Source organism: Trypanosoma melophagium, assembly GCF_022059095.1.
Source record: "Trypanosoma melophagium isolate St. Kilda chromosome Unknown ctg13segment0, whole genome shotgun sequence".
Taxonomy (NCBI): domain Eukaryota; phylum Euglenozoa; class Kinetoplastea; order Trypanosomatida; family Trypanosomatidae; genus Trypanosoma; species Trypanosoma melophagium.
In genome coordinates this window covers 41,784-68,745 of record NW_027125139.1, presented here as the reverse complement: position 1 = coordinate 68,745, position 26,962 = coordinate 41,784, and the positions used below count along the sequence as shown (strand labels likewise).

The following is a 26,962-nucleotide window of genomic DNA, read 5'->3' as shown; positions in this document are numbered from 1 at the left end:
TGTCCTCATTCAAAGTCTGCCAAAAGTAAGTTTCCTGAAAAAAGTAAGTTTACAAGCAAGCAAGCATTGCGCCAACTTCAACCCGTTAGTCGTTTACAAAAATAGAGTGGTAAATCAGCACGCAGGCGTTAACAGCATTTGTGCACCATAAAGGTAAAACGGCTTTTTTCGTTTGACTATTGTCCAGCAGATTCTCCGCAAACAATTTATCACGCTGAGGGTGAGTTATTCCTTAAAAATGACACCCTAATGGTTCGGGCAAACGGCCGTAACGTCATGCCATGGGCGTCTCTTGGTCCCTCCCTGGTGCGCTATAATGTGCCGCTTAACCCAGTCTTTCTACAAGCATTTGAAGAAGCACTTGCACGTTTCAGTGCCGAATGGAAAGCATTGGCAGCAGCACGTCCAAGTTTAACCTATGAGTATCGAAATGCATTAAAAGAATTACAGGATGAATCATTTCGGGCACAGCATCACGCAAGTAATCAGGTCCAGGAATTACAAGACCAAATAGCACATCTTCACCAGGCAGCCATGATCGAAAAAACATAAAAGGAAGAAATGCAAGCGTATTTGAAACAGACCCAGACGCAGTTGGCCGAAACACAAGGGCAGCTTGTGGCAGCATTACAAAGACTCTCGCTGCAAGAGAATGAAAGGGTGGAATTGCGGGCACAAGGGTCCCAGTCTCAAACGGAGAAGGCTGAAATGTTAGTGCAACTTACATCAGCAAGGGAACAGCTAAGGCAAAGAGAAAATCAATTTGCCGAATTATTGCGCCAATTAGGGCACGAGACACAAACACTGGGAAAAGAAGAAACACGCAGCATTGACCCACAAGCCGTTCATACACCTACAAAGGAGGCGCGAAAAGAATGGCCCGGGGAGACGACACCGATGGGTTACGAGGAAAGCCCAAAAGAGGTTTTCCGGGGAACGCAGGAACAAAGCCAACCGGTTTGGACCGAATATGTACGACCAGAAGAGCGCATCAGAACATTTGAAGGAATGATGGATTATTTACTGCAGACTTCACTAACCCAATTGCTGGCGGCATACCGGGAAATTTTTCCTATGCCAGCTAATCCAGGGCCAGCCTGTAATGATGCATGGAATAGTTTTTTGCAATGGGCCAACACCATTCGTAATGAAGGAATGTCGAATCAACAGGTACGCTTCGGAAGCCAGTTATGCACCCAACTCAGGGTTATTCAGACAGCAAAGGATTTTCCAGGAGTGAAGATGCAGGACATCAGGAGGCCATTGCTCAGCCTCTGCAAAAAGAGAGGATCCATTCATCCAAGCAGCTATGAAGTTTCGTAAGAAACAGTCGGCTCCACCACTCAGCAAGGCACACTGTTTCAGATGCGGTCGTATCGGGCATTACAGCTCTACGTGCCGGGTGCAATTGCAACGATAGACTTTTAAGCCAAAAAACGATATTCGGCCCCGGAAGCAACGATCCGCAGAAGGTACCGAGGTACTTGGTAACTGGAGGAGGTGGTGCGCGAAAGATCAAGGCATTCCTAAAAGGAATGAAGGGCGACGAAAAGTTAACGACGCTAACTACGAAAGACATGGAAAATATCCTTCGCCCGTATGGAATGGCAGCTCGCTCCATAAAGAGAGGAGCACTTGCGCAGGCAGCAGTGTTCTAACACGATCTCGATCCACGACTGCTTACGCAGCTGGGGAAACATGCAGATCCCCTGAAACTCCCACGAAGCGCGGTACGATATCTCGGCCATTGGGCCACAACCATAAACAAGTCAGTGCAACTGACTTCATTGATGTGGGGGATTTGGAAAAATGGGCAAAAGAAAAATGGGCCATACCAGAACCTGTAAAACAAGGTTTTTGTGCACCATTTAAGGGACACAATATGCTGCGACGTTCGCACCGCACCAGAGTGGCCACAAAAGAAGAAGAACAATTACCGTTGCAACACATTGACGTGGGAACGTTGCCCACCAAATGGGTTAGGGAGCGTTTGAATAACAAGGCAAGAAGGGTGTGGGAAGAGGTGTGGCACACTATTGCAGAAACCTGAGTTACACGCCAGTTCACGGGAGTCTAATTTACGAATTAACAACGCTGACACAAAGCGCCTGAAGGAAGCAGGAATTATTTGTACAGCTTCATCTCATCCAACTACAGGATGGTTAGTTCCTATTACGGTGGTGGAGGGCAAACCCTCCGGACAAAGAAGACGTTTTATTGCTTGGCCAAGAGAAAATAATGCCAAGGATGATTATGAGGCCGATGTGCCTTTGGGACACATTTCCCATTATCTGGATGCGGTTTACGATGAAACAGCAACATTATTTGATTTAAAAGCATCCTTTTTTCCAGTTGGCCTGAACAGTTGAGATAAGCGCAAGCTTCCGTTGCCGCACGGAATCAGGAGAATTAGTGGAATTCACTCGCCTCCCATGGGTTATAAATGTAGTCCTGAGATGTTAAATACTATTGCAAGAGTTTTGGCCGGCGATCCGGAATTGGCATTGCCACAGCGAGCGGCGCCCAAAGGGTTAAAAATACACTTTTGGAAAGAGAACATCAGAATAAGTGAAGCACACGGAAGCGTATAATCTTGGGGACGCCATATCATGCATAACATGCAAAGCTATGGAGCCACTATTGGGGGCAGAAGTTGAAAACAAAGGAATGCGGTTTCATCGGGGCGCATTTCAACCATAAGGAAAATACCGTGCCTTTAAGCCAAAGGCAATGAAAGGGTCGCAAGAAGCAACGTCAATAGAAACGACGACGGCTGAAGAATTGGAGAGCGCAGCTTTCCGCATGATTTGCGCAGGAGGGGTCAGGAACGAATCCCTTTTCCCTTATTATTTTTCTCGAAAATTGTACGTAGACGATTGTCGCGTTTTAATCGGGGTTTATCACGGCCCCAAGGCCCAGCAAATTCATCACCCAGTGGAAGGGCCATTGGGCAAAATTGGCTCAACACACTGTTGGCAAACAAACCGGTTCACCCACCGCAGGGGTTGCCAACCACCGCAGCGCTGTTGACAAACGCCTCCATGTACGGATCGGGGCTTCGTTGTCCAAGGGTAAGGGGGAAAGTTTTGGCCGCGGATGGGGCTTGGAAACGCTCACCCCAAACGATGTCCCAAGCAGGAGCGCACGCCGTTCATCTAGCGTTGCGTGGTTTTAAAACGCATTTGACAGGTCCCTTGGGTATTCGCGTTGGAAACAAAACGGTGATGCATATTATGCAAAAAGGAAACGCCCATTCAGAGGCGTTGTTTGCGGAGGTTGGCGCCGTAGACAGAGTTTTACGTTCGCACGGTATGCTTGCTACTTGGAATTGCTTGGCTTCAGAGGGCGATCCAGCGGATGGGATGTCTAGAGGGCAAACCGCCAAGAAGCTGGAAGTAGCGAAGGGTGGAATTTGCGATGGGGAGAGCGGGAGGCGGGTTAAAGGGGCTTCCCAGCACTTCCATTTCGTCCATTCTGTTTTATTTCTTAGGAAAATAATGGTAGAGGGAAAAAATATTGGGAAGCAGCTGTTTTCTTGGGGAAAATATTGGTTATTACAGAAAATTATTATATTACTTTTGTTTCTTCTATTTTGTGTTATTTATTAAGCGGGAAGAAAGGTTTAGATTATTCTTCTTTCTTTTACCGTACTTTTTTTAAAAGCCATGGCGCTGTACCGAACGCCAAAGGTCGAAACACATTGGCGTATGCTCTACTTTCTGGGTGGTGGTGAATTCTGTAGGGCTTTGTGGCGGCATAATGCGCCAATACCCCTAAGAGTTCCTTGATCATAGGCGGAGTTTCGGCTCCTAGGGGTGGCCTCTGCTTTGCACTCCGTCTGGCTGTTCGAATTTTGGATTCTGAGAGTGCAGCGTCGAAAACGCTCACGCCAGGGACCCATCGTCATACAACGCTTTCCCTCACGAAGGGGATGGTGGGTCTCACGCGCGTGGTGAAAATCGAGGCTTTGACTTTGCAATAATGGGTGTCGGGCGAGGGGCTCAAGCATGTGGAGGTGGTCGTTCCGGTTCCGCCTCTTACCAAGGGGTGCCGGTCCGCAAAAGGATGAATACGAATTCAGATTCCTTGCTTCTGTTTTTACCTTCTGGGCCTCCATTGTTTCTCCCCTTTCGACTGGGGTTGGTGAAACTCTAGAATCGCCCACTGGGGGGAAATACGAAGTGAAGAGGAATCCCTTTTCATTACCCACAATATATGAAGAAACTGGTTAAAAAGAACACCTGCTTAAAATCCATTCGCCCAATAAATAGGCAAATCAACAGCCCATTTGAGTGAAGCTGAAAGATTTGTTTTTCACCCATAGTCGAGCAGAAGGGTGGTCATGCAATTTCCTTTGGTTGAAAGTCGTTCGCGACTGGCGTTTGAACGTGCTCAGCAACCCAACCGAGCCCCGAATACTTTGGCTTCAACGAGTCTCCCCAGGGAAGTGTCAAGTTCTCAGTCCGCTTTGGATTGCCTTCCTAGGTTGAAGTTGAAGTCTTTGGCTGCTTCTTCGGTCCTGCGCCGTAGGGCTGCCGAAATGGCCCCTTCCGCGGGGAATTTGCGTTCTGAAACTGTGACGTTCTCCACGGAAAATGTTCAGAAGTAGAATTGCGATAGCAAATATAAGAAGACCAAATGAATTTTTAGAAAAAAGGTTGCGGTTTTTTCTCCGTTCTGTTCGTGGCCCAAATATTTCTTTGGCAAAGCCGTTGCTTGGGTGCTGGGTTTTTTTTTTTCGTGGGAATTTAAATCGTTGCAATGCTAACTGTTCTTCACTCTTATTTTGGAATGTTATTGGGAACGTTTCTTCAAATAGGTTGGCGTTGGTCTCCTAAAGTTCCCGCGGAGGATAGAAATCCAGGGGGGTGGCATTCTTCCCGCTTTGATTGGATAAGTCCTGGCTGCTTGACGTTTTCTTCGGGTGCTGGAGGCGCGTTTCGGTGCTTTTGTTGAACTCTATTTCGTACCTTTTCTTTTGCCGAGAGGATGGTCCAAGAGACCCGACATGGCACGCCCTCCGGTCCGTTTTGAAGCCCAGGTTGGTCGCGCAAACGGTTTCTTTGACAGTGAAATTTGCATCCGATGAAAACTCCCACGTTATGCCCCTATAAGGGGTGTGGGGGTCTTGTTTTCCTCTTCCCCCGCCGCCGCGAATTTTGGGCGGGTGCCGAGGGGAATTCGCTGGCAGAAAGGGGGCGGGGCGAGGCCCACGAGGGTTTCGAGGTCGCAGTCCCGCTCGGCGCCGCGCGGGCGTTTCGCAGTTTTGCGGCCGGGGCGGTCCCGCGTGAGGTTCGTCGAGGGGAAACCCCCGAACCAAAAAGAAAAAACGAAGGACCCGCGAGCCCGCACGGGGAACACCTCCGAGACGGAAGTTTCGTATCCGTTCACCCTTTTTTGCGGGCTGTTTTTGCCTTTTTCTTTGTGGGATTCCGGTGGCGCGCGACCTCCTCGCCTCCGCGTTTTTTTTTAAGGGTTTCTTCGGGCTCGGCGCTTCGGGGAAACGGCGTCTCGCAGGTGGTTTTTTTCGGCCCCTGCCATCCTTCCCGGCGTCTGCAAATCCTTTCGCAGGTTGGCGGATTTTTGGAAACCCTTGGGGTTTCCTTTTTTCTTTGGGGGTGTGGGTTAGGAAGAAGAGGACGGAATTTATGTGTGGTGGTGCGGAGTCGGTTTTTTTTTCTAAGTGTGAAGTTTTTCTTTTTTCTTCTCTGAGTCGCATTTTCGCAATATTCCTATGGGTTTCTTTCTTATAATACTGGTCTTTTTTTTTCTCCTCGCAAGCACTTATGGTTTTTCTTTTTCTTCTCTTCTTTCTCACGGTTTATCTCTTTTCTTGTATATATATATTCTTATACTCCTCTCGAATTTAAACTCGCTCTACGTCGTGCCTTGCTTTTATTTTTTTTTTTAGGAAAGAAAAACTTGGTAATGAAGTTGGTGACAACCCTCTTTCTGATAATTCTCCTGGCATATATTCCTTGCTTCTGCTATGCTGAGAGTCGATCAAATCTTGAAACTCAAGACACGATACCAATTGATATTCACCGCATTATTGTTGTTGGAGACGTACACGGTGATGTAGATAATTTCCGTAAAATTTTAACTATGGCGGACATTATAGATTATCCTAACAATGATACTAACCATGTGGTGTGGAAACCAAAATGGGAAGAGAAAGAAATCGAATTGCACAGAACCTATCACACAAAACTCCGAACAACCTTGGTACAAATGGGAGATCTAATAGACAGAGGAGCTAATGATTTAGATGTTCTTGAAATGGCATTTTCACTTTTTAATCAAGTTAAAAATAACTATACAAACGATAATGTGGTACTGATTTTGGGTAATCACGAATTACTTAACCTTCAGGGATTGTTTCATTACGTTGAACCGGAATCTATGGGTGGATTTTTAACAAAGACCCTGCGTAAACGTGCGTTTGAAAGCGATGGTGAATTTGGTAGTTTTATCTTAAAAAATTTCACTGTCCTTCATTTGGACGATGGTACTGTTTTCGTTCATGCTGGTCTTAATGAAAAAGTTGCTTCGATGGGAGTTGAAACAATAAATAAAGCAACAAAAGAGGCAATAAAAGATAAAAACCATAAACATCCCCTACTGGGAAGTTCGGGACCCTTATGGACGCGAAAGATGATAATGGATGCTATGAACGGTCATTGTACGAATATTCAAAAAATGCTCTTATCTATTGGTGCAGAAAGGATTGTAGTGGGTCACACAGTGCAGAGGTCAGGGCATGTTGAAACCTTTTGCGATGATATTGTAATCGCTGTTGATGTTGGACTAAGCAAATGGATGTATGGTAATCTTGCTGCTCTTGAAATACTAGTCACGACCCATAAATTGGGTTCTAGCGCCACCAAAAGCGTCGAGTTTCGAGAAATAATGGCTTCTGATGTGAGAAGGACTCAAACACTTGATGAGGCTCTTAATGACTCTTTGGTCTTAGAAGAATTGCAACATGCTGTGGAAGAATTTAATCATCGGCAAAAAATTCGGGGCCAGGAAGATATACTCGGCGATTTGTGATTTTCTGTTTTTTTTTCTTTTCCTTTGTTTGATTGTTTCTCTTTTTTTTTTGCCCCCTTGAATTTTTTTTTTCGTTTTCGTTACTTTCTTTTTTTCTTGTTACATATGCGTATTTTGGTTGTTTCATGGATTTTGTTCTCTCTCTATTTTTTATTTTTATCTTTAAAAAAATAGTTTTGGTTAAATTTGTGAGCTCTGCTTAACTGATATGCCTTCTAGAGCATCACATCCGAGGAAAGGAAAACCTCAGGAATCAGGAGTGACTATTCCTGCTGTGTCTTTTGATGGAACCCCTTTTTATGCTTCACAAGTTCAGATGATGCCTCCGTTTGTTGCATTTTCTAATGGTTTTAATCACCCTGGTTTCATGACACCCATGGCTCATCAAATACCCTTTCAAGGTGCATATCAACAGAATTTTCAGGATTCTTCTGATAATCATCGATCATCTCGTGGATCTCGAAATAAAAATAAAAAGAATAATAATAATAATAATAATAATAATAATAATAATAATAATAATAATAATAATAATTCATCAGGTCGGGCATATCGTGGAAATAATGATGGTAATGGAAGAGTACCATATCAACGATTTCGCGATTCATATTCTACACCATATACAGGTGCGAGAGAGTATACTACTGCTAATGAAGAAATTGCTTGGACAAAGAAGACTGTCTATGCTATGGTAAAAGCTTTTGTAGATGACCCAAATACCAATGAAATGTCTTTTCCTTCAACTTTGAGTGCTGCCGATCGTCTCTTAGTACATCAAGCTGCGATAAATTTTAATCTGTATCATCGCTCTTCTGGGAGTGGAACCGAACGTGTATTAACATTAAAGAAAATTGGAACTATCGCTGAGCAGCAAAAACAGCAAGAGGTAGCAGCTCATGGTGGAATTAGAATGAAAACTATTGATGGGTACCAAGGGGCTCAGAGACTTCCTGATGATTATGTTCTATCAAAGGTAAAGGAAATTAGATTCTTAGTGGGACCTCTACTTAGAAAAATGTATAGAAATTTAAAAGCGACTGCTTGCAAAGGATTACGAAAGCGTGAAATACTTGCTATACAACCTGGACTAAATAAAGCTCCTACGGGAACTGTACCTCTTAACAGATTTGAAGAGTTACAGGCATTTCGACATTCATTACCTTCATACAAAAGAAAAGATGAAATTATTACAGCTGTAAAAGAAAATGATGTTGTTATTGTAAGTGGTGATACCGGATGTGGTAAAACGACGCAAATACCTCAACTACTATATGATGCAAACATATTTCCTAAAGATCAAGAAGTAATATGTACACAACCACGAAGAATTAGTGCACTTTCAGTTGCACAACGTGTTGCAGAAGAACGTGGTGAATCATGCGGTAATAGCTGTGGTTATATTATTCGTTTTGATAATATGACAAGTTCACAAACCAAAATTGTTTATATGACAACTGGTATTTTGCTACGTCGTCTACATGCTGATCCAGAGCTAAATGGGGTTTCATGTATTATCGTCGATGAGGTTCATGAAAGGGATGTGGAAACAGATTTTTGCTTATTATTGTTGCGTGACAGACTGTTAGAACAACAGAGAAACAAACAAGCATATAAACATTTTGTTAAAGTAGTTGTAATGTCTGCGACTGTACAGATTGAAAAAGTGAGATCTTATTTTAGTTATACTAATATGAGGAAAACACCTCCTGTTATTAGTATACCTGGAACTTTATTTCCGGTGGAAGTACATTTTTTAGAAGATGCCTTAAAATGGGTTAATATGTCACCTTCCGCTGTTCCTGCTATGTCAATATTAAATTCCAATTCTAAAGAGAAAAATAAAACAAATACTACAGATGGGCAAAATAATGAGAATATTTTTGAGAAAATTAAAGGTACAGCTTTTGATGAAGTGAATCGAGATCCAGAAGCCCTAGTACCTTATGAACTTGTATTTAAACTAATTACATATATTCATGGACGTTCTCATGATTTATCAGAAAGTATATTGGTTTTTCTTCCCGGATGGGCATCTATAGCTCGAATAACAACCATGATTCAAAGGTCACCCATTGCGAAAGAATTATCTGTATTACAACTTCACTCAAGTTTAACTGCAGCAGAGCAACAACGTGTTTTTAATCGTCCTCCTAAACGTTATCGCAAAGTTGTGCTTTCAACAAATATAGCAGAAGCGAGTGTAACTATTGATGATATTGTTTATGTTATTGATAGTTGTTTAACAAAAGGTACTTCTTATGACCCTATAGGGAATACTTCAGCTCTAAAAGCGACATATATTAGTAAGGCTAATGGACTTCAACGTCGTGGTAGAGCAGGTCGTTGCAGAGCTGGTTTATGTATTCATCTTCTTCCACGTTCAGCATACGAATCCTTACCAGATTTTCTTCTTCCTGAAATCGTTAGAACACCCTTGGAGGAAGTATGTTTGCAAATAAAAACCTTAAAACCAGACGAAGAATGTGCAAAGGTTTTAAGTCGTGCTTTAGACGCTCCTCCTGAAGAATCAGCAGAGCATGCTGTAAGATTTTTGAAAGATATAAGTGCTTTTACGTTTGAAAATGAACGTTTAACAAGTCTTGGACGAGCACTTTCAAGACTTCCAATTCATCCTTTGTTAGGTAAAATGTTACTTGCAGCAGTCTGCTTGGGAGTTCTAGAACCAATAGCAACAATAGCGGCATACCTATCAGGAAAATCACCTTTTATTAGACCATTACCACATCAGAAAACAGGTTTACGACAAACAATTCAAAATCTTGATAATGGTCTTTTGTCTGATCATCTTTGTGTAGTAAAACTATTTGATGAATGGAAAAAATCTGGATGTAGTCCAGATTATGCTATGCAACATTTTGCAGATCAAACAATTTTGCGTTCTATGGATCGTATTCGAAAACAACTTTTACGTCTTGTAATGGACTCTTCTTTTATGCGAAGAGTTAAGGATCCGATACGAATGACTTCTCGACACTCAAATAACTTGGGATTAATTCGTTTGGCTGCTCTTTGGTCTTTTTATCCCCATATTGCATCCATAGAGTATCGATCTACACGTAACAGAAAAAGAGCAGAATTTCTTTGTTGGGATAACAAGTTGGCAAAGCTTTCTATGAGTTCTGCTTTAATGATGCAAAATAAGGACGATTTTAAAGATAGAGCGTTTGTATTTTATCATGAGCGCATGCAACTTGAAGCAGAATTAACACTATTTGATACTACCTCAGTAACTCCAGTTGAGACAGCTTTGTGTCTTCGTGACCTTACACTTGCTCCACTGGCAGAAGTTCCTGAAGAATTTCTTAGAGATGAGGAAAGTAAAATGGGCCCTGCATTTCCATTTTCGCTAGAAGCTAACGAACGCATCGAAGATATGGCTGCACTTTTGTTTGATGGTGGTAAAAAAGTGTACTTAACATCTTCACCTGTAGCTTTGGCTGTGCGTGATGTACGTGATTGTATGGATTATTATCTCGTTTTGGCTATTAATGAGGTGCGTGCAGATCTTTTTCCTGAGCAACTCACACATGCTCTTGCTTACACTATAGGGTATCCTATTGAAACAAGTGTAGCTGATGATAAAATTCCTGATCGTACTACATACACTTCTGATTTTTCAGAACAACCAAATTTGGAGATGGTGAAGAATGATGAAAATTCCTCTTTGAGTGACGATTCTGTTAATGAAGATGAACAACCTGAAATTATCATGGAGGACCTAGAGGACTTTCAGCTAACCGACGAAGAAATTAAGCGGGTAACTGCCGAGCTCGGGGAGTTGGCAGTGTTTAATCGTTATAATGGTGGTCGCCTACTTCAGGCGTTTCAGAAGGGTGAAGAGCTTCGTCAAAATGACGTTGTTGCACCGCAAACTGTAGGAGAGAATACCGAGAAAGGAGCAGAAGAAGATGATGATGACGTCATTGTTGCCCAAGCAGGTGAATTGGTACTGGATGATGATAATGAGTGGTAGCTCTATAAAAAGAAGAAAGAAACTCTCGATTTGGTTCAATGATGGATTTTAGTTTCTAAGCTAAATTATTGATTATACACTGTTATATTTTATAGTTCTTTCATTTTTGTTTCTTGCCACACAACATAAAGGAACATTGAAAATTTTTTTTTCCTTTATTCTCTTTTCAATAGTCCTATAATATCATATATATCATCATAATAGTAATATATTTTTTTCTTTTACGGATTTATTTCAGTTTCACCAAGGTGTTCTTTGATAATCTCCTCTCATAAGACTCTCCGCGTAAGGCGGTTAACGATTATTGAATCGGCAGAGGATGTATCTTTATGGCTGACAAGGGTTCAAGAACAGTGGTGTACCAGAGATCCTATTGCTATACGAGTGAAGTCAAGTTATGGTGTAATTGGATCTAATATTCCTCTCGTCTTTGGGTATCATGCCAACATTGGGGGTTGGTGGGGTATGAATTGGGATTCTGCAGAGACTGTCGATCGGGTTAACGATGAGGTAGAAATTAGTAATGATCTTTTAGGAGAGGGATTCTCTTTTACAGTGACAGAAAAACCATCAACGCTTTTAGTTCTTGAAATCATAACAATAACAGAGAAAGTTTTGGCTATCGGAGTTCTCGATATTCGGGCAGCCTTTGTAGAAGAAGAAAAAGAAGAATTGCAGTCATATTGTATTTCTTTGGTGCCAGAGTCATGTGCTGTGGATGATGAAACTGTACATGCTGTGCTTAAAGTGGATGTTCTTGCCGACAGTGTTACCAGTAAAAACTGTCACGAGATTACTCCCATATCGTCTGGTATACCCACTTCTATTAATAATTTTGGAGTGGTTGAAATAGCTACCACACAACTCTTTTTCTCTTCCTGTTTTCTTACTGGGAATGGTGTTTTTGTGGTATCTAATGTCATTTGCTTGAAAAAAATTACGACTGAGAGCATTACAGTACAACTTGCTTTGACAGGCAGCAACGACTGCATTCACATGTGTCCACGAGGGAAAGTGAATGTGAGGTCAGACCAAAGAGCCTACTTTGTCATAACCTGGGATGTGTTTAAGCAGTTTTCCTCTAAAACGAAAGAAGGTGTACTAATCGAGTTGCATTTCATGATTCTTGCAAAAGGAGAGAATGTCCAGCCTATAACATTTCAGTTGTTTGGTCAATCACCTGGAGCATCTTCCTCTAATATGGCATATCACTATTGAGTCAATACCACTCTTATCACTAATAGACCGTGTTCAACAGAAGAGATTGCAATGCTTAGGACGGTACTTCCTGTGTTTCAAGTAAGCAAATCATATTTGGATACAGACCTTCCATCCAAATCTGAAAATGTCAATTCTTTTCCTCCCAATTGACTCTGAAATTAAATATATATATTGCTAGCTCTATTTTTCTTTTTCTTACTGCGGTTGTCCTTGATTTACTTACTTACTTACTTATCCACTTATTCAAAGAAAATTTCTTTTTTCTTTTTTCTTTCTCTTTACTGGTTATATATTGTGTAGGTGAAAAAGGCGTTTTCGCCATCAGCGGCTCAAAGCAGGTAGGAGTCCTGTTTTCACCTTACCACCCTTCACTTTCTTGGAATTTTTCTTTGCTCTTTTAGAGTGCGGCAGCGGCAGCGGCACCAGTAGGAGGAATAATAAGAGAAAGAAAAAAAAAACAATAGAAAAACCTCGAGGAAAATGAGCGCATCAACAGATATGACTATGTCATTCTGGGTTCGACCCGTGAATCATGATGATGAAACATACAAACTATTTATTACCCGTCTTGTTTTTATTGATACCGCAGAGGAAACTGAACAGTGGCTTACACGTGTAAGAAAGCAGTGGGGGTCCAATCGACCTATTGCCGTCCGTGTGATGAACGAGAAAGATCACTTAGGGACTACAACTCCCAAACCAATTTCTAGCAACGGTGGTTGGACAGGTGTTAGTTGGAATGATGATGCTACGGGTATTGAAATTCCAACTAATCAAGGGCCAATGCTTGTATTGGAGGTCGTAGGAGGTGAAGACGGACGTTTAACGTACGGGGTAGGAATGTTAAATATCGCTGCTGCAATTTCAGAGAAGCGTCAATATGCCAAATACTGTGTGCATCTCTTTCCTACTCAGACTACTATCGATGCTAGGACAGTATATGCACTTTTGGAAGCAGAAATACGGAGCAGCGTCTGGGATGGACTCCCAGATGACGGTTTCGCTCCATTAGAGTATAACTTTGGATCTGTTCGTGTTTCAACAGTAGATTTCTATTTCCCTTCTTTTCTCCTTACCGGTGAAGGAGATTATGTCGTTTCCAGTGTTATTTGTGCAATGAATGTTACAGAAAACAGTGCACTTGCAATGCAGTTAACACCTTTGCTGGATGCGCGCGATTACATAACAGTAGAACCAGCACAGGTCATTACGGTAATGCCTCAACAACGAGTATATTTTAGCGCAACTTGGAATGTCATACAACAAGCGTGTTTAAAGAAATTAAAGGTACAACTAGTCGTTAACGGAACACAGCCTCCTTCCGCTCCCATCCTTATTGATGTTCACCATTCTCCTCCACAAACGAAGACTGTAGATACACCTTATCACTACTGGTTAAATACGGCATGTGTTACAAATAGACAGTTTTCCCTTACACAAGAGTTCCCATTAGTGGTTTCACTTTTACCTGTTTTCCGATTCATTTCAAATGGTCGGGCTGCAGAATTAGGAACTGAAGGTTTTATTGTTGCTCTTGATAAAGACAAGGGAGAAAATGTGCTAGTACGTGCAGATGGAGTTCCTATTGTTAGCGCACTAAATGCTAGGAAAGCAGCCTCATGGATGGATTCTACCGTGGGAAACCTTTCCTTGTCTCAGGGAAACAGTAATACATGGATGTTGCAGAATAGTGGGAGACCTAGTTATTTGGCTGACGGGCCTATTTTGAATATTTTGCAAAAGACATGTCAGTGTGTTATTCATCTTGGTACAATTCGCGGATTACCAATGGTGTATGAAGTTTCTACTGGCGTTTCCCCTTCTTTTCAGGTTAGTATAACACTACTTGATCAACTAGGCTGGCAAGTGGTAGTGGGTGAGACAAAACCTAGTTATCAGAGTACAAGTGGAAGCCTTAGATGGGATGATCAGCTCGTGTTGCGAAAGTGGCCTGGCGCTAGTTGTAATCAATTTATACGTCTAAACCTCACGGAGGTGCGTCCACGTGATGGGGATGAGACGCCAATAGGAGCTGCTTTGGTGTCACTCTGTAGTCTTGATCGAACACCTGCAGAAGTGGGGATACAATTAGCTTTCCATGTTTATGAGACGTATTCTTTGTATGATACACTGCACTCCTCAAGTTTGCTTATGAAAGATGCGTATATCACTTTTTCAGAGTTTTCTAGTGTCGTGTAGTGCAGGAAAAAAGGAAGAAAAAATAAACTTCTGTACTGCTGCCATACTCCCTCTTTTTTTTTCCTTTGTGATCAAAAGAGAGGAAATAGGAGAAATCGAAGGAGACAGTGAGAGGAGGAGGGAGAAAAAAAAATAAACAAAGAAAAAGCGTTTGCGACAAGTATAAACCAATATTCTCCTTGAGTATTCCTGTCTCTATTTGTCCTTATGTTCTACTATGTGTATCTGAGTACTTTTTTCTTGGCTTCTCTACAAGTATGTCCCCGTATACGTGTAGACATGTGATTTTTTTTCTTCTCTCACCACCATTTTCTCTATCTATATATATATATATATATATGTGTATATGTGCGTGTATGTTTGCTTTTGTGCGCTGTAATAATTAAAAGAAACAAAAACAAAAACAAAAAAATACATTTGCGTTTTCTACATCATCCTTTTCTCTTTTCTCCCTGAATCAGTCAAGAGAGGTGCCCTGCCCACCAAACAACAACCGCAAGAAAGAATGGTGAACGCAAACTACATTCGTGCTGGCCGCTTGGTGCGTATTATGCGTGGCCCCCGTCAGGACCGTGTGGGTGTTATTGTTGACATCATTGACGCCAACCGTGTGCTTGTGGAGAACCCCAGCGATAATAAGATGTGGCGCCACGTGCAGAATTTGAAGAATGTTGAGCCACTCAAGTTTACTGTGCCGGTGTCACGCAACTGCAGCAGCAAGGCCCTCGCGGAAGCCCTCGCTGCGAAGAAGACGCTCGAGAAGTACGCCGCCACAAAGGTGGCCACTCGCATCGCAGCGAAAAAGGCCCTGGCAGCATCCACCGACTTTGAACGCTACCAACTCCGCGTTGCCAAGCGCTCACGTGCCTACTGGACTCGCAAGGTCTTTGACGAGAACGACAGGAAGGCCCCTGTCTCATGGCACAAGGTGGCACTCAAGAAGCTGCTGAAGAACGCCAAGAAGGTCGACAGCAAGCCCGAGGCTAAGAAGCGCATTGACAAGGCCCGTCAGGCTCGCAAGGCGAAGGCGTCCAAGGCAGGTAAGGCGTAAGCGGAAGCTCACAGAGTGATATTCTCTCTCTTTGACATTCATTATGAATTTGTACTGCTTTTTTTTTCATTGTTTCACAATAAAATTCTTTTTGTGTCTCTTTCTTTGTTTTACTGCGGATTGACTCTGTCTTTTTTTGATTATTATTATTATTATTATTATTATTATTATTATTATTATTATTATTATTATTATTATTATTATTATTATTATGCATACTTACCCTAACGAAAAAAAAAAAGAAAACAATTGCCATTTTTTTCCTGTTTTTCTTTTCTTTTTTTTCATAGACACGAACTTCTTTTATTCACCTTAGTTCTCCGAAATTGCACTAGAGGACGTCAAAAATGCTACTTATTGGCCTTACAGGTGGGATAGCATGTGGGAAGTCAACTGTGTCAAAACAGCTGGAAGAGCGGCATAAAATAATAGTTATTGATGCAGACCGTGTAGTGAGGGAACTACAACGTCCATCAATGCCGTGCACAAGGAAGATAGCAAAAAGATGGCCAGAGTGTGTTAATTCAGAAACTGGGGAGATTAAACGCGCTGCCTTGGGAAACCTTATATTTCGAGATCCAAAAGCCCGACGGGAACTAGCACGTATCATGAATATCCCCATATTTTTTTCCATGATGAAAAGAATCCTACTTTTGTGGTGGCAAAGCTTATGCCAGAGAATAAGGGGTAATAAACCAATTCTTGTAGTGATTGATGTACCACTCCTATACGAGACCAATATATATACATGGTTTATAGATAAGGCAGTGGTTGTGGCATGTAAGGAAGAGCAGCAGATTACTCGTCTTGTTACACGTAACGGTTTAACTCGTAATCAAGCAGTAGAACGAATACAAGCACAAATGCCAATTGAAGAAAAGTGCAGACGTGCCGATTATGTTATACGCAACGATGGTACTATTGCTGAACTAGAAAAGTCTATAGATAACTCTGTGGAATGGATGCACCAACAATCAGGCCGAAGGATGACGTGTGTCATACTTGTTTTTTTGCTGACTGGAGTCTTCTGTGGGGCGGTTGCAGCGTTTCCGTTTTTATGGTGGCGGTTATAGCTCCTTGATGACTTTGGCATTAAGTAAATGCAACAGTATAGTGCGAAAAAAAAAGGGGGAATGAAAGCAACAAAAAGTTTTCAGAGAGTCTACCGTGATGATAATCCTAATGACCGAACAAGCGGGAAATTAATTCCATTTATGTGTTCTTTTTATTATTATTTTATTTTCCACTTTTATTCATCTTTTATCATTTTTTTTTGTTTTCTTTTTCAAAGTTTCCTACAGGTGAAGCATTCTTTACTTTCGCAACGCTTCGGTGCACGGTATCACTTAGGAGAATGACTGAGTGGCCCGTTAATCGAGTTCGACAAGAGTTCCTGGACTTCTTTCAGCAGCGTAACCACAATTTCTTCCCATCAAGTCCAGTGGTTCCTCATAATGATCCGACTCTACTGTTCATTAATGCAGGTATGAATCAGTTCAAGAACCTTTTCCTAGGTACAGCCGATCCTAATACAGACTTTGGTCGCCTTACTCGCGCGGCAAATTCACAACTTTGCATTCGAGCAGGGGGTAAGCATAACGACCTTGAAGATGTTGGTCGAGATACATACCATCACACCTTTTTTGAGATGCTTGGTTCATGGTCTTTTGGGGACTATTTCAAGCGGGAGGCGATTTACTGGGCATGGGAGCTACTGACAAATGTTTACAAATTACCAAAAGATCGTCTCTACGTAACATACTTTGAAGGCAATCCAGAAAATGGAATACCTGCCGATGATGAGGCGAAGCAAATATGGCTAGAACTTGTACCACCAGAACAAGTTATTCCTGGAAATGCCAAGGACAACTTTTGGGAGATGGGTGAAGTTGGCCCCTGTGGACCTTGTTCAGAAGTACATTTTGATCGTATTGGCGGACGTAATGCTTCTGCACTAGTAAATAAGGACGATCCAATGGTAATTGAAATCTGGAATCTTGTATTCATGCAGTATGAACGCCGTGAGGGTGGTGTACTTGTGCCATTACCAAAAGCACATGTGGATACTGGTATGGGTCTTGAGCGGTTAACATCCATTCTGCAAGGAGTTCACTCAAACTACGACACTGACGCCTGGACACCACTTTTTGAGGCCATTCAAGAAGTAACAAAGTTTCCCAAATCATACGCTGAAATCCGTGATGACCCTAACTGTGACGCTACTGTAGCATACCGTGTGGTAGCCGATCATATTCGTTGTCTCACTGTTTCATTGGGTGATGGTGCTATGCCGGATTCTGTAGGCCGTGGTTTTGTCCTGCGCCGTATTATTCGTCGTGCTGTACGTTATGGTGTGCAGTTTCTTGATGCTAAGGTGGGTTTCTTTAATCAACTTGTGGACGCCGTTGTGGCATCATTGGGACCTTTCTTTACGCACTTGCAGGATCCTCGTACAGTACAGCGTATTAAGGCTGTACTGGCAGATGAGGAGGCTTCTTTTGCGAAGACGTGGGAAACAGGACTTAAACACTTCAACAAGGCTGTTACTGAGGCGAAAGATAATACTATAAGCGGTGAAAATGCTTTTATTCTGCATGATCGCTACGGTTTTCCTGTAGACTTAACATGTTTGTTGGCAGAAAAGGCAAATATGCGGGTGAATTTGGATGAATTTCATGCTACAATGAAAGCAAGTCAACAAAGTTCAGGTCGTGTTGCTGCGGCGAAGACATTTATAGATGTACATCAGGTAGAGGAACTTAAAAGTAAGGATATTCCTCTAACTAATGACACTGCAAAATATGTCTGGAAAGATTGCACAGCAGAGGTAGTGGCTATCTTCGATAAGAAGAATGGTTGCTTCGTAGACATGTTACTACCTGGTGAGGGTGGTGAAGAGAACTTTGGTATTATACTGGATGTCACTAACTTCTACGCAGAGTCTGGTGGTCAGATTTATGATACAGGTCGCATAGTTGCTGCCGCGGATGCTATCTTTAACGTAAAAAAAGTGTATAATATTGGTGGCTATGTGGTTCATGTGGGTAATATGGAGAAAACATCAGTTTCTCCTGTTCCTATTCCTCTTACAGCGGCGGTGGAATTGCAGGTAGATTACAAGCGACGTTTACCTATTGCAGCGAACCATACTTCAACACATGTCCTCAATTGGTGTCTGCGCCGTGTACTTGAAGAAGAAACACCAACAAACTACACGGAAGTACAACAAAAGGGTTCACTCGTGACAGATGGGATGCTACGCTTTGACTTTAGTTATAATGGAAAAGTTAGCCAAGAGGATCTTATCAAAATTGAGTATCTTCTGAATGAAAAAGTTAAGGAAAATCTGGAGGTGTATCGTAAAGAAGTTCCACTCGAGACTGCGAAAAGTATTGAAGGACTACGTCAAATGTTTGGTGAGAAGTACCCAGATCCTGTCAGTGTTATCTCTGTTGGTGTACCCATTGAAGATCTTATTGCGAACCCTAAAAACCCTGATTGGCGAAAATTTGCCGTTGAGTTCTGTGGAGGCACACACTTATCAAACTTAAAGGAGGCTGAACTCGCCGTTATTCTATCAGAAGAGGCACTTATGAAAGGTGTACGTCGTCTCGTAGTTGTGACACGCGAAGCCGCACAGAAAGCCCGTACAGAAGGTGAATTACTGCAACAGGAGTACAATGAAATACTAGCCAATGAGGCAGTTGCAACTGTTGCGAAGCGACTCTCAGTACTTAATAAGAAGGTTGGCGACAGCTCCATACCACTTACACTGAAGAACATCCTTCGTGAGAAGATTGATGCCAGTATTAAGACGGCCCATGCTAGTGCTAAAGCTATGGTAGCACAACTGAAGGAAAAGGCTAATGCGGCGGGACGTGCAGCAGGAGAATCATATGATGCAACTGACAATCCATTTATTGTACAACGTCTTACAGAATATGGTGCCGATCGTGAAGCTTTACAGGCATACGCGGATGGTATTAAGAGTACAGTAAAAGGTGATGTGGGTCTCTTTCTTATCGGGGTTGGGGATTCCGCAGCTATTGCGTTGGTGGAACTTCCAGCAGCGTTTACATCACGTAAGTTAAGTGCCATTGACTGGGCGAGGGCGGCAGTTGGTAAAGGTGGTGGCAAACCACATTCTGCACAATCGGGGCTTGCTCTTGCAGATGTTGAGAAGGTGTTTGAAAAGGCAGTGGCGGAGGTTGAAAAGATGAAGAATATGCTATGATTCTCTCTCCCCGCTTCTCCCTTACATAACTATACACGGAGATAGTTGTTTGTGAAAAATAAGGAGCTAAGAAGAAGAAGATGAGACGGCCGAAAAAGTGACGAACATTGATAAATTATGTTCTTTTCTATTTGTTTCGAGGTACAGGATACACTTCGACCCTTTGATTCAAACTAGAACTGGGCGGAGCTGCAATCGAAAGGGAGAACGAAAAAAAAAAGAAGAATAAAAAGAAGGGGCGAGTCAGAGTACTTACCATCATTACCATTTCTTATAATTTGTCATTGCCTTTTGTTTGTCTGGCTCCACTACGAAGGATAAAGAGAAATTATGAAGATTTAAAAAGATGTCGATTCATCAATTTTGCAACGGTTTATTAAGTATGATTAATAAGATATATTTATATCCATTAAGGGTTGCAGAGAAGAAAAGAAAGCAAAAAAGCAAGCGAAGCTACCACTTAAGAGGAATAGCAAGGTTAAAACAAAAAAAAAAAAGAAAAAATAAATAAATAGATATGAGAGTTGATGTTATTGCTACTCTTTCTGAGACTCTTATGTACATAAAACATTCATTGTTTCTTTTAATTTGTTTCCTCTATTCAATTTTACTTCTCACGATACAGTATACTCTTCTGCGATAGACAGACTCCACATTTCTTTCTAGGTTGTCAAGGCAGCAAATGTCTACGCATGAGAGCAAGAGAACTCCACCCGCCTCCCCAACAGCCACAACCACAACAGCGGTTGCAGAGAAGAAGAAGGAAGAGGAATAAGAGGATGGGGAAACAGGAAGTGTAACACCGGACGAGAATGATATTCGTCTAAAGCCAACACCACTCGCACTCATTCTACGTGATCAATGGCTTACTGGGACTGTAAGTGCATTACGCGAGAAGGAAAGTGTGGTCCGCCCGGAACTCATGCGGTCATGCCATGATGATTTCCTCGCAATTGTGCGTCAGTCACTATTCACACTGCGCAGAGACGCCCTCGCCCTCGCTGCTGTGCAGGAACGGCGGTGGAATGTTGTCAGCCCCACACAAGACAAGCAGCGGGATATTACTGCAGAGAAGAGACGCCAACATACGAACGCAAATGTACAACACCCACAACAGAGAGTGGTGAATAATAATAATAATAATAATAATAATAATAATAATAATAATAATAATAATAATAATAATAATAATAATTGCCAGTAATAGTGGAGATGCAGTCGCTGAGGATGCGGTGGCAAGACGCTTGTATCGACTGCGGGCGAATAATGTGCGACATATGGCTCGACAACTGCAGGAGAAGCAGAGACAAGTTGCGACGTTTGCAGAGCATGAAATGCGTAGAACAAAGGCAGCAGAAAGACGTGAACAGCTTTTCTTAACAAAGAAGAAGAAGTGGACAAAGCAACGATAATTTAATAGTGCGGAATAAACTCAAAGAAGAAGAAAAAAAGAACAACAACAAGAGCGGTGGAATGCTATATATGACGAAAAGAGGAAACATGCCCTTGATTATAGGTCGCGGTTTATGGAAGAGCGTAGAAAACGTCATGTATCTATACTACAATTAGAAGAAAATGTACGGGAATTCCTAAACGGGTGTCGCACTATTTTTTTGGATGGTATTGAAGAACTACAGGATGCCGCAGCAAACATACACGATATGCACTGCGATGGACGTGTGGGGAATGTCAGTGCTGCTGTTCATGAACTTCAAGAGGGTCTGAGCGATATATCTGAAGATCCATGCACATCCCCCAAAGCGAGAGAAAAGTGGAAACAGGAAAAAATAAGCAGAAGGTTCATGCTAGAGTTGCCACGACGTCTCCTCATGCTTTATTATTATTATTATTATTATTATTATTATTATTATTATTATTATTATTATTATTATTCTAATGGTGCTGCTCCGGCTGCTAATACGAATACGCATAATGAGTGTGTTGAAACCTTAATGAGGACACCCTGTATGGGGTCTCAATATCCGGTTTCTTTGCCCTTTTCATCACCGCTGCAGAAGTCAACTCTGTTGAGCAACAAAAAGGCGAACAAGAGGGCGATCACACCCATATGTGATACAGATTATATGCGATTATGTGGCACAAAAGAGGGTTTAATAATCTCGGTAACTGAGGTCTCACCAGCATCTCATAACACCACTTGTGTAACTCGGCAGTCTCAACCATTGTGTCTTTCTCCACCCGAGTGGAGGTAATTTCATATATATGTTTTCTTTTCCTTTCTTTCGATCTATCTATATCGTGACTCTCCTTCTTATTTTCCCATTTGTAATCTTTATCGAAATTTTTTTTTCTTAATTGATCTTGTTTCCTTTGGCCAACACTTTTAGTATTTTCTGCGACTATATTCCTCCGTTTTTCTCTATATATGTGTTTTTCTCCGTAGACTTTATGCTTAATACAGAACTCTGCTTTCACTGAATAATTCTTTTTCTTTGATGATTTTGTTTTCTTTCTTTGGTTTCTTTGTCTAGAGTTTTTTTTTGAGTTTTTTTCCCTGATTTAACTACCTAATATCAGGGCATCAGCGTAATTATATTCCCCCTCTTTTTTTCAAGGGTACAAAAGGACAACAGGGCAATAAAGTAAGAGGTAATAGGGATAGATATAGAGGGGAAAAAGGACATAAATATATATATAGATATACATATAAACCTTACTGTTTGCCTTCATAATCTCACTCCAGCAAGAAATGAATAATTATGTGCTCACTGCAGCCAGTGAGAGTGATTTTCACGGCTCTTTCAGCGACCCCACGCGAAGGGGCCGACAGTGGTTATCACGCCAGCCAATAAGCAGTGAACATCCACTCTGTCGCGGTAACAGTAACGATAATGGAAACAGGAGCACTAGTAGCAGCAGCAGCAGAATTGTAGAGGCACTGGTGACCGGCAGCGGGGTATTTGCTCCTGCACCAATTCGCCCACGGATGAGTATGGTGGGATTTTCACAACTAACATCGGTATCGCTGAATAGACGAAGTGTCTCTACTGATGCACCGGATTCCCCATTTACAGCAGCCAAAGGAGGAATGCAGGAACCACATGGCGTTGTGAAACCTGTGGAGTCTCAACATTCAGCAGAAACCTCCCGTAGCACAGAGACACTGATGCCCACAAGCTTTTCTTCCTTTCTCCCAGTAAATGAGACCCCTTCTAACAGAAACAGCAGTAAAAAGAACGGAGGCGGCAGCAGCGAACACAGGAGTAAGAGCAGGCATAAGAACAAGGATAATGTGATGACTCCTTGGACAGGCAGCATCACAGATGGCCAAACTCTCCTTGAGTTCTTTTCCGTCTCTGGCTCTCATTCCTGGGTAGAAAACGCGACCACGGATTGTGGCACGCATGGGATGAGCAGCAGCAGTTTCAGTGTGGATCCTGTAATAGACACTGACGCTGCACAGACATTTCAGCGAGACGGGGCACGTAGGGCACGAGCTGCAGGGCCCGGCTTTGATAAATTTCCATCACCAGTATGTCAATTCTGATGTTTAATAAGAAATCAAAGGCTCAATTAAACAAGAAAAAGCGATTGTATTAATCTTTTATATCATGAGAATATGGGCGATTAGCGCTGATCATTGAGATTTAATTACCCCTTGTTCACACCAAGGGAAATTAGTTCTAAGAACTCGTATTGATAAGAAACGGTATTATTGTTTTTTTTTAATTTTTTTAAATTTTTTTTTTTAATTTTTCTTTGTATTTGGTTCTATTTTTTATTGTTGTTCTTCTGTTTCTGTCTCCCAATATTTTATTTATTTATTCCATGTTTGTTTTTCTACCCTGTGCTTTGTGCACCCATGAAACCTTTTATTTATTGGGTCGTCGAGCTTTTAAAGGTTACGTCCTGCGAAAAAACATATAGAAAATTTCTTTTTGTATTGTAATAAACACCTCGTTCTCTTTGTTCTGGTTATTTTCCGTACACCACTGCTTCTCATGATCACTTCTTTTGATTTTTATTTTTTATTTCTTATCCTGTGTTTGTTTTCGTTTCTTTTTTTTTTTATGTTTCGCTGCTACACCCCCTCTTTGTTAGTTAATCCCTATCACTATTTCTATGTGTATTTATATGCGTTCGTTTCATGATTTCAGATATGAATGAATGCCTCCTATCTTTAATTTCACATGTGCTTGAATATATTTATCTATTCCGTTCAATTTATTTCCCTCTAGTTCTGCGGTCATCTATATGTATGGTGTTTCTAAGAATGTATGTATTGTGCAAACTTCTTTATTTATGATATGTATATTCTGTCAAATATATCTAGAGTTGTACAATTATGATGCATCTCAGAACTGTGTCGATGTGTATGTTCAGAAGTCTGCCATTGATACAGTTCTGAAGGACCCACTTTTTTCTCTTTCAACATGGTGCCATGTCTTGTCGATAATTGAGGGGAAATGGTTCTTAAAGAGTTTTACACACTAGCTAGTTGATACGCTTTTTTTTTTAAATCTTTTTTTTCAGATGCAGCCTGATTGTTTGGTTCGTAGAATATCGCTCTGCACTGTGGAAGGGCAAGCTGTGGGTAATAAAGTCGTCTGCAAGCGAGCGGTGGGGGCGTTCTTTTTTTTTTTTTTGTTTTTTCCCCCTTCTTTGGTTTCAGCTGGTGGGAGGTAACCTTTTCTGGACTTCTGACCTTGATTTTGGTCTTTCCCCATGACAATTTACGCTCTTCCACCTAACGTTATTTTTTTTATGTTTGGAGTGGGAGTCTTCTTAGCGGCAAGATACTTCTATTTTCTTTTCTCTACTTATTCCTGCTGCTGCTGTTGTTGCTGCTACTGCTACGTGGGTTCGTTCCCATGACGTTGCTTTGTGGTGTGGGAATACGGCTGTAGCTTGCAGTTGTTTTAGTCCATGGATAGTGTAGGGTTGGGATGGTTTTTGTATGTATATATGTATTTATTTCTGTTTCTGGGGTTTTCTTTCTGAGCGATGAAGCTAATATCTCAAGTATAAGGAAACAGGAATTATAGATACTTATTTTCCACTCCCCCCCCATTATTAATAATCATTGTGGTTCCAGTGATGGATTAAGAGGAAAGGGGATTTTTCATGCCACTTGTTTTTTTTTTCTTTCTTCCCTCCGTGATGCAGGCGGTTCAATGTAGTTGATTGTCAAAAAACGTTTGGTTTTGGTAACAATGAGAAGTTTGTTTTTTCTAGTCGTTTTATTTTCTACTCCCGGACCACCACCGCTTTCACTCATTGGTATTTATGCATTTTGATTACAAATGTATCCTTTTGGGTATGCATGCGTACATGTACAATATATATATATATATGTTGTATATTTTTCCTATCTTCTTTTTTCATATGATTCTATTTTTTATATTTATTTTCTATGTGCAAATATGAGGGGAATGGCGTACGCAGCGTTTGAAGTTTTCTTCTTGTTATTGCTGCTGTTTCTTCTACTATTACTTCTACTTTTAGTGATGATATTTTAGTTTAAACAGAAAGATTTTTCGTATTAATGTGATTCTTGTTTATGAATCTGATCGTTATCTTGTTTATTATTATTATTATTATTATTATTATTATTATTATTATTATTATTATTATTATTATTATTATTATTATTATTATTATTATTGTTTTATTATTATTATTATTATTATTATTATTATTATCTCTTCTTCACTTTTTTGAACTGAGGGGTTGGGGTTGAGTAGCGTGGGATTAAGAAAAGAAAAAGGTTTATATATATATATATATATATATATATATATAGATAGATAGAGAGAGAGAGAGAGAGAGAATTAACAGAAAGAAAGAGAGAAATACAAAATGCGCTGGTTAGTACGATCTGTTGTTTCACATGCTGGGATCATGCAACAGAGATCTGTTAAGTGCGGGGTACGACTTCTCTGCGCAACAACGACTTGTTATGCCCCTAAACGTTCGGTGGCAGGAACGGGAAAAAGTAATTCTCATACCTCCTCCTCTTTCTCACGCCGAGGCAGTAGCAACTCACGTGGAGTTGTGGCATCGCTTAAAGAGAATAGTACCACCACCACCACCACAACAACAACAACAACAATAACAACAGAAAGAAAAACTCCCACTTGTGCAAGAAATACCGTTGGGGATACTATTCCTGGATTTGCGGCGAGTACGATTAGTTTTGAGGAAGGCGAGGAGGAGGCGGAGCGGCGACTGGTGGAGGGAGACACCAGACTTGCCATGCGGCTGTTGATGCAGCGTCACTTTCTCTATCAACATAATGTGCGGCGGCCAGAGGAGCGGCGACTGGAGGAGGAGCGGGAGAAGTTGCGCAGAAAACACCGAGCACGCCTGGAGCGGATTGAAGAAAAGACACGCAACTCAAAAAGAATCGGCTCCGATATCGCCGTTGATGGTATTCTTCCACTCTACAGGCGATCCAAGTTAAAGGGAGCAGCAGGAACAGCTGCAGCAGCAGGTGTAGGGGCAATGGCAGGGTCCGCGGGTTCATGGATGCGTCTCAATCCTGTAGAGGCTGAGAGTAGTGGTGGGGGCGAATATAATGATAGTTATGACGACGGAGTTGGTAGAAGTAGCAGTGACATTCATGCAAGTTCACTCTTAATGAAACCGGATCTCTCAGCCTATGACAATGAACACGACCAACGAATTCTCAGTTCAGAGGTGCTAGATGAGGAGCAGAAACGGCGCAAAGAGGAACTAAAAGGTGGTGAGGCTACAGGTAAGTTGTTCTCAGAAGAAGAACTTGAGATGGGTGGGGGATTGACACCTCAGCGTGTGATGCAGAGTCAACTACTACAGGATGAGGACCAAGATTTTGCAGTGGAAGCGTATTCCAGTGACATTGATGAATAAATCCTTGATTTAACTATTCCCCATCACTCTTGAAAAAAGCTTAACAAAGGGAGACTTTGTATTTATCTTTCTTGTTCTCCTTCACGTTCACATTATAGTTGTTGTGGTTTTTGGTATTTCGTTTATTATGTCTTTGTTTTGAGCTGCTATTACTTTGCTCTTGGTTTGCTGGTGTTACGGCAGCTGTTCGCTGGTTTTTATTCTTTTCGTTTTATTTAAACATGTTTACGGTTCTTTCCTTTATTTATTCCCTTGTGCCTCAGACAAAAGGGATGCCTCTTCCCAAAGAAAGCGGAAAAGAAAAAAAAGGATACCGGGAGAGATGAGAGAAAAAAAAACAACAACAACAACAAATCCA

The 26,962-nt window shown here is 41.5% G+C and overlaps 12 protein-coding genes across 13 annotated transcripts; 11 read left to right on the top strand and 1 right to left on the bottom strand.

The window, feature by feature from the left end:
- Positions 1–3,712: 3,712 nt before the first annotated feature.
- LSM04_007524 (uncharacterized protein) lies at positions 3,713–4,117 on the bottom strand (the record flags this gene model as incomplete). The annotated part of the gene is made up of 1 exon (XM_067331894.1): positions 3,713–4,117. The coding sequence occupies one exon, from the start codon at positions 4,115–4,117 to the stop codon at positions 3,713–3,715; it is 405 nt and encodes a 134-aa protein (XP_067194216.1).
- A 225-nt stretch (positions 4,118–4,342) lies between these two features.
- Positions 4,343–5,114, top strand: LSM04_005664 (uncharacterized protein; the record flags this gene model as incomplete). The annotated part of the gene is made up of 2 exons (XM_067331893.1): positions 4,343–4,597; positions 5,037–5,114. 2 exons carry the CDS (start codon positions 4,343–4,345, stop codon positions 5,112–5,114), a joined length of 333 nt encoding a protein of 110 aa, XP_067194194.1.
- An 814-nt stretch (positions 5,115–5,928) lies between these two features.
- On the top strand, positions 5,929–7,053 carry LSM04_001713 (Calcineurin-like phosphoesterase domain; the record flags this gene model as incomplete). Its single annotated transcript, XM_067331892.1, has 1 exon — positions 5,929–7,053. One exon carries the CDS (start codon positions 5,929–5,931, stop codon positions 7,051–7,053), a length of 1,125 nt encoding a protein of 374 aa, XP_067194157.1.
- A 208-nt stretch (positions 7,054–7,261) lies between these two features.
- LSM04_000261 (Helicase-associated domain) lies at positions 7,262–12,265 on the top strand (the record flags this gene model as incomplete). The annotated part of the gene is made up of 2 exons (XM_067331891.1): positions 7,262–11,043; positions 11,338–12,265. The coding sequence occupies 2 exons, from the start codon at positions 7,262–7,264 to the stop codon at positions 12,263–12,265; spliced, it is 4,710 nt and encodes a 1,569-aa protein (XP_067194141.1).
- Positions 12,266–12,748: 483 nt separating this feature from the next.
- Positions 12,749–14,467, top strand: LSM04_002029 (uncharacterized protein; the record flags this gene model as incomplete). Its single annotated transcript, XM_067331890.1, has 1 exon — positions 12,749–14,467. The coding sequence occupies one exon, from the start codon at positions 12,749–12,751 to the stop codon at positions 14,465–14,467; it is 1,719 nt and encodes a 572-aa protein (XP_067194161.1).
- Positions 14,468–14,972: 505 nt separating this feature from the next.
- On the top strand, positions 14,973–15,518 carry LSM04_001092 (Ribosomal protein L14e domain; the record flags this gene model as incomplete). Its single annotated transcript, XM_067331889.1, has 1 exon — positions 14,973–15,518. The coding sequence occupies one exon, from the start codon at positions 14,973–14,975 to the stop codon at positions 15,516–15,518; it is 546 nt and encodes a 181-aa protein (XP_067194147.1).
- Positions 15,519–15,865: 347 nt separating this feature from the next.
- On the top strand, positions 15,866–16,591 carry LSM04_009470 (Dephospho-CoA kinase; the record flags this gene model as incomplete). The annotated part of the gene is made up of 1 exon (XM_067331888.1): positions 15,866–16,591. The coding sequence occupies one exon, from the start codon at positions 15,866–15,868 to the stop codon at positions 16,589–16,591; it is 726 nt and encodes a 241-aa protein (XP_067194229.1).
- A 281-nt stretch (positions 16,592–16,872) lies between these two features.
- Positions 16,873–19,752, top strand: LSM04_006267 (Threonyl/alanyl tRNA synthetase; the record flags this gene model as incomplete). Its single annotated transcript, XM_067331886.1, has 1 exon — positions 16,873–19,752. One exon carries the CDS (start codon positions 16,873–16,875, stop codon positions 19,750–19,752), a length of 2,880 nt encoding a protein of 959 aa, XP_067194202.1.
- Positions 19,753–20,269: 517 nt separating this feature from the next.
- Positions 20,270–21,164, top strand: LSM04_002805 (uncharacterized protein; the record flags this gene model as incomplete). 2 transcript variants are annotated; one of them, XM_067331885.1, is made up of 2 exons in its annotated part: positions 20,270–20,310; positions 20,548–20,956. In XM_067331885.1, 2 exons carry the CDS (start codon positions 20,270–20,272, stop codon positions 20,954–20,956), a joined length of 450 nt encoding a protein of 149 aa, XP_067194170.1. The 2 variants fall into 2 exon arrangements, with proteins under 2 accessions (XP_067194170.1, XP_067194169.1); XM_067331884.1 differs by lacking the exon at positions 20,270–20,310 and adding an exon at positions 20,979–21,164 and having other exon boundaries at positions 20,675–20,851.
- Positions 21,165–21,278: 114 nt separating this feature from the next.
- On the top strand, positions 21,279–21,965 carry LSM04_007472 (uncharacterized protein; the record flags this gene model as incomplete). Its single annotated transcript, XM_067331883.1, has 2 exons — positions 21,279–21,573; positions 21,832–21,965. 2 exons carry the CDS (start codon positions 21,279–21,281, stop codon positions 21,963–21,965), a joined length of 429 nt encoding a protein of 142 aa, XP_067194214.1.
- A 497-nt stretch (positions 21,966–22,462) lies between these two features.
- On the top strand, positions 22,463–23,260 carry LSM04_004139 (uncharacterized protein; the record flags this gene model as incomplete). The annotated part of the gene is made up of 1 exon (XM_067331882.1): positions 22,463–23,260. One exon carries the CDS (start codon positions 22,463–22,465, stop codon positions 23,258–23,260), a length of 798 nt encoding a protein of 265 aa, XP_067194181.1.
- A 2,312-nt stretch (positions 23,261–25,572) lies between these two features.
- Positions 25,573–26,604, top strand: LSM04_007823 (uncharacterized protein; the record flags this gene model as incomplete). The annotated part of the gene is made up of 1 exon (XM_067331881.1): positions 25,573–26,604. The coding sequence occupies one exon, from the start codon at positions 25,573–25,575 to the stop codon at positions 26,602–26,604; it is 1,032 nt and encodes a 343-aa protein (XP_067194218.1).
- Between the last annotated feature and the right edge of the window lie 358 nt (positions 26,605–26,962).